This window comes from Pteropus vampyrus, unplaced genomic scaffold (assembly GCF_000151845.1).
Source record: "Pteropus vampyrus isolate Shadow unplaced genomic scaffold, Pvam_2.0 Scaffold356, whole genome shotgun sequence".
NCBI classification, from domain to species: Eukaryota; Metazoa; Chordata; class Mammalia; order Chiroptera; family Pteropodidae; genus Pteropus; species Pteropus vampyrus.
In genome coordinates, this window is record NW_011889137.1 from 71588 (window position 1) to 82063 (window position 10476).

The 10476-nt window shown below is 50.9% G+C and overlaps 1 protein-coding gene and 1 long non-coding RNA gene across 3 annotated transcripts; one reads left to right on the forward strand and one right to left on the reverse strand.

Moving 5' to 3' along the window:
• Nucleotides 1-4678: 4678 nt before the first annotated feature.
• Nucleotides 4679-5278, reverse strand: LOC111731228. Its single transcript, XR_002776999.1, has 2 exons — nt 5148-5278; nt 4679-4966 (listed from the first exon to the last, which is right to left on the reverse strand). It is a non-coding gene; the product is annotated as an uncharacterized LOC111731228 (long non-coding RNA).
• Nucleotides 5279-5548: 270 nt separating this feature from the next.
• CENPBD1 (CENPB DNA-binding domain containing 1) lies at nt 5549-10317 on the forward strand. Of its 2 annotated transcripts, XM_023522704.1 has the most exons (2): nt 5549-6572; nt 6951-10317. In XM_023522704.1, exons 1-2 carry the CDS (start codon nt 6035-6037, stop codon nt 7661-7663), a joined length of 1251 nt encoding a protein of 416 aa, XP_023378472.1. In that variant the 5' UTR covers nt 5549-6034; the 3' UTR covers nt 7664-10317. The 2 variants fall into 2 exon arrangements, with proteins under 2 accessions (XP_023378472.1, XP_011377427.1); XM_011379125.2 differs by having other exon boundaries at nt 5553-10317.
• Nucleotides 10318-10476: the final 159 nt, after the last annotated feature.

Genomic DNA, 10476 nt, shown 5'->3' on the forward strand with positions numbered 1-10476 from the left:
TCCCCAGCAGGGCGCAGTGTGCAAGCACTGCTCTCTGGGCCAGGCCCAGCGTCCAGCTGGGGGGCAACAGACACCTGCAGGCACAGCCCACGTGGAGGCCCTGCCCCCTGGAGGTGCTGCCCGGACGTTTCCCTGACCAATCTGGCCTCGCTCTGAGCACTGGCCTTCCTACAAGAGCGTGGGAGGAAAGGTGACCCCTGGGCCCTGTCCCCAACCAGGGACCACCCAAGGACCAACACGGAACCTCTGTCCCAAGAGGTTCTAGGGGCCATGCTGCCAGGTGCAAAGCTTAGGAGAGAGGCTTGTTGAACTTCACATCTCTAGGGTGTCAGGTGGCCAGTGTCCAGCATCCGCCTTTCTGCCTATCCACCCACCAAGGAATCCTCTGACAAATTCTATACCATTACATTCCTTGAAAAGTAAAGGCTCGCCACCTTGAGTATATCATTCCCACGTGACCTACACAGGCTACACAGACACCCACAGGTGGACACTCAGGCCTGGAAGCCAAGGGTTGGGCTGGGAGGAGAGGTGGCCCTGCCAGACACGCAGGGATACAGAGGGGATGAGACTGACCTTCAGCAAGGGGGTCCACGTGCTCCAGGAGCTAGCCCACCACCAGGCGCCTGGCCTCCTGGTAGGCCACCGCGGTCCTCTCACTTGGCTGCAGGACCTGAGTCGTCTTCTCAAGGCGGCCAAGTCAAACTCCAGGGCGAGTAAGAGGCACAGGAAGGACGGGCAGCGAGCAAGTGCACGCCCAGCGCCTGCCTTCCGTTCAGGGCATGCTGGGGGCCGGTCCGGCCGGACCCATGGCCTGTCTGCTCCATACTCCTCAGGTCCAGCTTGGTGCCTGTCCCCCCACGCCCGGCACTGTGCTGTGTCTGCTCTGCCGGATCCCACCTCCCACTGCGTTTGGGGGCCTGTTTTCAGCCGGCGGGCCTAGCTACTTTCTGTGGCCTCGCTAGAAGTAATGCTGGGAGCGTGGGGAGACAAGGAGTGATTCTCAGTGCCCTCCTATACAAGTGACAGGACAGAAAGAGACAGAAAACTGGTGAGCCCAGCTTTCTCACTGGCCAGCAAGCCAGAGCTACCAGGACACCCTCTAGAAGCTGTGGTGCGGCCTCGGGCTACATGACACTGCGTGCTTCTCTAAACGTGACACGTCAGCGTCAGCTGCACTAAGACAAAGCAGGCCACCAACCTGCCTCTGGTGCTTCTCACAGCCCTGGGCCTGGACCATGAAGCACAGCTGCTGGCCATGTGGACACCTCCCTGATCTCTATCCCGGGAGACCCCTGCCCAACTGACTACAGCTCCCTAAGCGGCCAAGCTAAAGATGGGGGGCCAGGCGGCGAGTCCTCGCAGGCACATGCACCAGCAGCACCCTCTAACCATGCACTGGCCGGGCAGGAAGCACCCAAACTGGGTCTAATCCAGCGCCCTGGGCCCATCTCTGAGTCTCGACGCAGCTCTAGAAGGTGCACGAAGGCAGCTGGCAGACCCCAAGTCCGAAATGTTGCTTTGGAAAACCGTCCGCGATTCCCGTGTGCTAAAGCGAACTGGGGCCTGGGGTTACAAGCTCCCTGCAGCCCACACAGCATCTGCTCTGCTTCCTGAATGCAAAGCTCGGCCTCGCGGGCCCTCAGATGTGCAGAAACGCAGGTTTGTTCCCAAGCACCCCAAAAACTTCACCAAGCAACTTCCTTCTGAGTTTCCCTTTCGTTGCCTTCACTGAGACATCAAAACCGGAACGACGTGGAAAAGGTCCTGCAGTGACCCAGAAATGAGGAGACCTAAGCGCGGCTCAATACGGAACGTGGAAAAGTGGGGAGCCCTGGCACCCGCGACCTCACACACCCTGTCCCCTGGTTCCCTACAGTGGGCGAGACACTGAGGAGGCCACCCAGGGTCCTGCAAACCGTATGCTGCCCATGAGGGTAGAGACAGATGGGTCCCTCTGGGTGGCTTTGAGCACAGCCACCGGAAAGCTGCCACCAGTTTCACCCGCAGACCCAGCTGCTGAGAGCGGACCCCTGGACGCCTTGAACTGGGGAGAGGATTCGCTGCCTCTCCAGTTCGAGGTGGGCTTCCTCATGGCCGCAATAACAGGTGTGAGGGGTCAGGGACCTGGCCTGAAGTGTAAGCTTGCGGCCTTCATTTAGCTGCTTAAATGTCCCATTAAAAAGTTATTCAAACGAGAACTAAATTTGCTGCAGAAATGCATAAAGAATTTTTATAGTTACAGCTGTCAAAAAAAAAACTTGTTTCTTGCCTGAGGCCATTTTGGTCATGGAAACTACTGCACCCTCAAAAACAAACATAATTCTAAGATTAAAATCATGTGACACTTAAAAACCAAAGGATACTATGATTTATCTTTGATCGGCCAAGGTTAGTGCTTTTGTCAGGCCAGGGAAAGCAAACGCCTTTCTAGACTTTGTATTTTTGTCTCACAGAGGAAAATGACAGTCTTACCATAAGCTACTAACAATACTTAACAACAGTTAAGGACAGAACTAGAGACAATTTAGGATTTTCACTACTATAGGTCAGAAGCCATCACAGCAAAAACTCACGCATTAAAAGCTACCATACTAAAAAATCCTAAACACACGCACTATCCCAGGAGTAACTGTAAAAATCCCAGCATAACCAAAGATGGGATCGTCCCCAGCACGTTACTATGGTGAAACTGGACCCATGGGTTACAGTGCTTCCTCCTTCAGCCGTGCCGCCTTTCCTGGGGAGACAGGCTCCTCCCTGAAGTAACGGCGTTCCCCAGCGAGTGTTACCTCGCTAATCAGCCAACAGGGAAGCTCAGAAAGGAGATGCAGCCGGTGGTGGTGAGGAGCCACCTGGGACTTCTGTGCCATGATCGAAAGGTCCCTGTCGCAGTAAGCCCCACACAACGGGGCCAGAAGCCACTGTGGGAGACATAATGACACTATAAACATGTCACAAAGGCATGCTGCCGTAACAGGAGTTCTAGACAAAGGAGCACAGAAGGTGGTGGTTTCTGGGCACTAGCTGGGTGCCATTCCCTCTGCAGAGGTGGAAAGCAGAAGTCCAGAGAGGCAAGAGCCTGAAGTAAGAAGAAAGGGGCCTAGAGGTGAATGATGAGGACTCTGGGGCCCAGACCTCCCAGGGTTTCTCCAGTATCACCAAAAGACAGCGGTGCCGGTGGCACGACAGAAGTCACTGGGTGGCCTATGGCCGTTAAGTGTACCAAGTACACCCCTTCCCTCCAACACTTGATAAAACGTCCCATTCCTTTATCTTAGTTCAGCTTTAGTTGTCTTCTGACTTGATCGGGAACCAACCACATTGAGTCAGATGCAGCTCTCGGAGACTCAGGTCTACCAACCATCCTCACCTTGGTCTGGGTAAGCTTTTTAAATTGGTCTTTGCATCTGCGAAGCCAAGACATGAGGCTGGGCAGAGCAAGGTCTTTCTTCAACAGGCCAAGTGCCACTGTTCTTTCTTTCCAGTCGTTTCCAGTCAGACCACAAATAAGGCGTCCCTGGTCTGTGCCTGATTCACACAGGTGCAGCCCCGCCAGGCGCTTGCTACTCAGTGTGCTGGTGAGCTCCCAATCAATCCCTACTTCCTTCAGGAGCTAACTATCCCATGAAAAATAACATGGCATTTACCCTGTTATTCCATTTTCTTCATACCTCATATAACCACCTAACATGCCATATACTTTGTTGTCCGGTTCTCCTCCTTGTGTGGCAGGGACAGTGTAGGAAGCTCACTGAATGAAAAAAAAAAAAACAATAGAAACCTCGAGGGCTTCAGCTTCTGGTGATGAGTGCTGACTGCATCTCTTCATTATAAACCACACTATACCTGCCTCTGCAGCCTTTGCATGCTGCCCTCGAAAGAGAGCAGCCCACGAGGCAGAGCTCCTGCCGAGTCTGTTCACCGTGATGCAGTTCCCTGGCCAGTAGATTCTCAACAGATGAATGACTCAGGCTGGGAAAAAACTCAAAGGTCATCCAACTTCCTCCATTCATAACCAACCACTGAGGTCTATGAAAGTTGTTACACATGACACACCTGTGCTGCACGCTGTACCAGTCAATTACTGACTTCCACTATGTGTCAACAACCAGAACAGCCCTCTGCAATGGTAAGATGCGACATGGCCACAGGGGAAGGGCTCTGTTTTTACAGATGTTTTTAGAACAACTTATAACTGACATGCACTGTCTTCAGAAAGGATATGAGAGGGGAAAGTTCACTCCTGAAAGCGTAACAGACACAACTCCATGGAATCAATCAATCTTCCCCTTTCGCTGCCATCTGAAACCAAGACACCTTGAATCAAAATCCAAAAACTCCACGATGGTGTGTCAGAAAAAAAAAAAAAAATCAATGTGATCACTAGCCCCTGGAATGTATTAGCACAAAAATAAAGCAACCTTATAATATGGACTATTTCATAGTATCTACCCCAGGGGAAGGCGTACTACACGGGAGCATTTAAAAGTGAAGGCACTGGGGCGGGACGGTCCCAAGCCGCAAGGACAGCCGCTGACCAGCTTCGGTCTTGTTTCCTCTTCTATAAAACACGGTCACAGCTGTGCAAGACAGGTGTGAGACTTAAATGAGAGTCCGTGTAAAGTTCTCAGCGCGGAAGCCGTCAAGCAGTATTAACTTATCGGAGTGACAGAGCTGGGCTCAACGAATGATTTTTATTAAAAACAGGTAACAGTTTGCAAAACTCTTTCACGTCCATTATCACATGCGGTTCACAGAGCAACTCTGCGAGGTAGAGTCAGAATGTCACCGCTGAGCACAGGAAGAAGCGGGCTCGCAATCGGAGCGAGGCGCCCGAGAAGACGCGCGGTAGGTTCGCGGTGGGGCGGGCCTCGAACGCACGCCACGCACCACGGGGCTCTTCGCGGGGAAAGGAGGCGGGAGCGCTCGTCCGACATCCCGAAGGAAGCGGCCGCGGGAACTGCTGAAGAGGGGGGCCGGCGCCGCGGGGAGAGCAGGCGCTCGGGGCGCGGAGGACATCAGGCGCCGGCGCCCGCCCGCTCGGCCCCCCCCGCCGCCCGCGCGCATCGGTGACGTGACCGCAGCGTCGAGAGCAGCCTCCGCCGCCGCCTCCCGGAGCCGGTGGGCAGCGCCTCCCCGCTCACCTGCCGAGCGGTCCTATGGGCCTGGCCCGGCTCTCCTTCCTCGTCCTGAGCCGCCGCCGCCGCCGCACGGCGAGCAGCCCGACCGGCCGGAGCCGCGGCGCCCGCTGCCGACCTCGCGCCGCCGGGGCGCGCGCATGCGCAGCACAGCCGCAACGGGTCGCCGCGGCGCCACAGCCCCCATCGGCCCTCGCGGGCTCAGGGAAGCCTTACGCGTGCGCGTCAAGGCCGAGGGGGGCCGGCTCGGGGACCTCTCCTTAGGAGTCTACTCCATCGCCTTACTCTTTAAGGGATTGAGCATGGGCTGCCTTGCCCTACACAGACAGCTGAGCGTAGAAACCCCAGAGGACGATTCTGGCTATGTCCTAAGAGAATGCCCAGCGCCTTTAGTCTTATTTGAAATCGGGCATCTGCAAGGACACGTATTTCCGGGGTCCTCCATGGGCGGAGCTCAGAAAAGCCCCGCTGGCCGGTCCTGCCGTCACGTTAGTTATTCTGCAAACGGGTCGGAGTGCTACTCCGGTAACCCTCGTGAACAAAGGGACTGATTCGGCGTGTGCTGTACAGCATTATTCCCCTTCACGAGGTTTTGTTCTGTGGATGACAGAAACCACGCCGGTTTTGATTGCCTGAAGCTGTGCTTCGAGGAATTGGGACACTGATGGACACCAGAGGCCCAGGCTGCCTGCCAGAGAGTCGAGAATGAAACAGCTTGAGTCTGGGCAATGGGGCTAGGCCAGCCTGTGGTCGCCCACGTCTCCAGGGACGTCAGGCCTCACTTCCTCCCTGCCCCGATTTCTGTTTCGCAGGTTCTGCAAGGGAGCTTTGAGTGACCACAGGCCTCTTTGCACCAGAGACTGCTGTGATTTTATTAGGTTTTGGAGGCAAGGATGCCCGCGAAAAGGCCCCTAAATGCAACGGTTATCTCGAGTGCCAAAAGGGAGCGTAAAGCAATTACCCTCGACATAAAATTAGAAGTGTTAAGACGATTTGAAGTGGGTGAAAAGCTCAGCCAAATCGCAAAGGCCTTAGGCCTTGCTGTCTCCACAGTGGCGACAATCCGAGATAATAAAGAAAAAATCAAAGCGAGTTCACAAATAGCTACTCCCTTAAGAGCCTCTCGGTTGACTCGCCATCGAAGTGCAGTCATGGAGACCATGGAGCGGTTGTTGCATGTGTGGCTTGAAGACCAGAGCCAGCGAAACATGCCACTGAGTGTCACCATTATTCAGGAAAAGGCTAAGAGTTTGTTTGATGACTTACAGCGAGAACAAGGCGAAAGCTCTCAAAAAGAAAAGTTTAGTGCAAGCAAAGGCTGGTTTGTGAGATTCAAGGAGCGCCATTGTTTGCCCCACTTCAAGATAGACAGCATAGCTCCTGGCAACAAGGACACATACCCAGAAGTGCTGAAAAGCATCATCGAAGAAGGTGAGTACACCCCCCAGCAAGTTTTTAATGTAGATGAGACAGGGCTTTATTGGAAGAGAATGCCTGAACGAACATTTATTTCTGTGGAAGAAAAGGCTGAGCCAGGGTTTAAGTCATCCAGAGATCGCTTGATGCTGCTGCTTGGTGGCAATGCAGCTGGGGACTTTAAGTTGAAGCCCTTATTGGTGTACCACTCAGAAAACCCCACGGCTCTGAAGGGGTACTCCAAGCCCAATCTGCCAGTGATCTGGCGCTCAAACAAAAAGGCCTGGGTGACCAGGAGCATTTTTCATGAATGGTTCACATCCTTTTTTTGCCCTGCTGTTGAAAAATACTGTGCCCAAAATAATTTAACCAACAGAGCGTTGCTCATCCTAGACAGTGCACCATGCCACCCAGCGAACTTGAGTGATCTGTCCGATAACGTGAGAGTGGAGTATCTTCATGACAGTACAGCGGACTCAGTCCAGCCCATGGGCCAGGGTGTAACTTCTACCTTCAAAGCTCATTACCTGAGAAGGACTTTTGAGCACATCCTAGAAGCAACAGACGGGGAGGACACAGCTGTGATCAGGGAGTTTTGGAGGAACTACAACATCATGGATGCCATGGACAACATTGCAGTAGCGTGGGAGGCACTCAGACCAGCAACGATGAATAGCGTGTGGGAGAAAATTTGGCCCCAGTGTGTTCAGTCTCAGAGTGTGTCCCAAACAGATAACATTGCACGGCTTCGACGGAACATTGTGACCCTTGCCAGGACTGTTGCTTTTGAAGAGATCGTAGAAGCTGATGTGGACCAGTTGCTACAGTCCCATGAGGAGGCTCTCTCCAATGAGGGACTGATGCAGCTGGACCAGGAGCCAGCGGGACAGGAGGGGAGTGAGGACGCTGCACCTGCCCTGCGCCAGCTCACCACGAGACAGCTCGCGGCCGCCTTCTCACACTTTGAGGCTGGCTTGCAGGTCCTTACCAGTTGCAGCCACGATGATGAGTGGAAACTGAAAGTCTCAAGAGCAATCAATGATGCAGTAACCTGCTACAGGGAATTGTACAGTGAGAAAAAGCGGTGCTCGAAGCAACCGTCTTAGGTGGTTTTTCAGTGTGTGTAAGTCGCAGCGGATCAGGAAGCCGGAAACGAGACCGCGGGTGAGGCCCAGCCACGCCTCTGCTCCCAGGCGTTGAGCGTCCCCGGAAACCCTGCTTCTGGTGTTTTCATTTTGACGCTTGAGAGTATCAAATTTTGTCATTAAAATTGTATTTAAACATGTTCTTTAAAAAAATTGCATGTTAGAATGTCCAGGAAAACGTTTCTTTAAAAACCAAAGTGAGGAAATCAGCCCTTCTAGACATTAAAATACACTGTAAAGCATCTGTAATTAAAGCAGCGTAATAGTTAGACCTGTGGGGTAAAATAGGAAGTCCAGAAATAGGTTCAGATAGACTTTTTTGAAAATAGTGCAGGACAACTTGTTAACCATTTGGAAAAAGATAAAATTAGATCCATATCTCACAGCACACACAAGAATACAACAGATCAGGGGTCTACACGTAAAAACTGAAACCACAGAAGTACTGCCAGTACAGGCCGATGCCTCGGACCTGGGTGTGGGGAAGGTTTTCTGTGACTCCAAATCCAGATGAAATAAAAAGCTTAATTTGGCCATATAAAAATATAAACAAAACAAAACCTTTCTGGGGCAGGTGGGGGTGGGGGGTGGGCATGGACACTACAAACAAGGTCAAAGCCAATTGACAAACTGGAAGGAATATATTTCCAACATATCTCATATGGGCTAATATCCCTGATACATGAAGAACTTGTGAAGATTGAGAAGAAAAAAAGACCAAAAATCCAACAGAAAAGGACAGAATATGTGATTCATAAATTAGATCTTGAAACATAAAAAAGAAATTTGACCTCACTCATAATTAGAGAAATGCAAATTAAAGATACACAGATACCATTTCTCACTAATCAGATTGGTAAATAATCAGAAAGCATGACTGCACATTCCGTCGGTGAGGTAGTGGGGTAACTCTCAAAGCTGCTCTCAATATGTTGCTGGTGGGAACATAAACTGGTAGAACCCGGTGGAGGGGCATTAGACACCAATAAAAAATAGATGTTTTTTGATTTGGGAAGCCCACCTTTAGGGTTACACTCTAAATATACACCTCCAACAAAAGAAAATGCACGAGCACAGATTATCGCTGCCTTGTTTGTAACTGCAAAAGCTGGGACATGCCCTGAAAGTTCATATGTGGAAGAGGTGTCGACCGGAATGGCAACGCCACACAGTCGGGTGTGTGACAGATGTAAGTGGCGTTGACGGAGGTGGAACAGGAAGGAGCCTGAACTGATGGGGACTCATTCCCAGGGCATGTTATTAATTGAAAAATCAACACACGAGAGTGTATGTAGTGTGCTACCTTTGTGGAGAAAAGGGGAAATAAAATATATACATGTATCTTACTAACTTGTGCAAAAAGAAACATGGAAAGAGAAACCAGAGACTAGGGTCCAAGGAACAGAGAGGTGGATGACACGTGGCCGAGGATCTTTTGTAAAGTTCTGACTTTGGGAACCATGTTAATATATCACACAAACAAAGATAAACAAGGATAGGGAAGTAAAACATGAAATGGAATATGCGAACAGAACCGTATTTCACATTAATTACCACAGTGAAGCAGGGGACACACCCAAGTAAATTTGGAACAGTGCATTTTTACTGTATGGCCTCAGCTAAAGACAAAAAGGAACTCTAGGCGAAGATGAAAGTCTAGTGGGCTGCTTTTTAGCAATCCTGAAAGTACTTTGTGTGTTTGAGGGTTGAGCAAGTAGATACGTTGTGGATAATGGGGCCAGGTTTCTCACTGGCAAGGAAGGGAGTCACAAATATGCAAACGGAAGAAAAAGAATCTTGTGCTGTTTTGAAATTGGAAGTATCTGTGAATTCATGGCTTTTAATGTGTTTATAGACAAACAGATATAGATGGAGGGTACTAGGACGTGGAAACAGTGGCAGCTCTGTGGTAATGGGCATAGCATCCCCAGCGACCACATCCTGTTCACTGAACACCATTCTCCACTGAAAGGTACTGGGCTCTGTGGAGAAATGGCTGGTTTGGGGGCCGGGGCTGGGAAAGCACAGGATAAGCTGAGAACACCTTGTGATGCTAGAGAGCGCGCGAGTACCTACAGGATGACAGGGCACCGGAGACGGGTCCAAGCCAGCATCTCCACCAACAGGACAGGTGACATGCTGAGGAGGACATGGCATCACCTCTGTGGAATTCCCACCGAAAGCCCGAATCCAATCAGAACCCACATCGAAGGCCACTCTTCAAAACGTTTAGCCTGGGCTGCTCCGATATGTCAGTGTCACAAAGCCTCCCGGATGTAGGAAGGTTGAAGAGACGAAAAGTGCAGGGCAAGTTCCGAACGTGGGTAGTCGTAGGAATAATGGTGTTGCATCAATGTAGATTTCCTGGTGTTTTTGGTAATTGCACTGTGTCCATGTAAGATATCATCCTTGTTTGCGAGTGATACTTGTCACTATTCAGAGATGAAGGGGCATCATCTCTGCAACTTACTGTCAAATGATTCCAAAAAAAAAAAAAAAGTGTGTGTGTGGAGAAAGTATAAAGTGAATGTGTCAAAATGTTAGCATTTCGGGAATCCAGGTGATGGATTCATTTCTGTAAATCTAAGTTTGTCAAAATAAAAATGTTAAAAGAATACTGTTTCATAACCTAAAAGGGCAGAAGATTGCATCATCCACGTAATATCCAAGGTAGAGCTTTAGTTATTTGTCCTTACCCACCAAACCCACAGCCAGCCTCTCCCACCCTCTACGTGTGTCCTGCAAAATGCTCTGGTTTCTTTAGGAATAGGGTT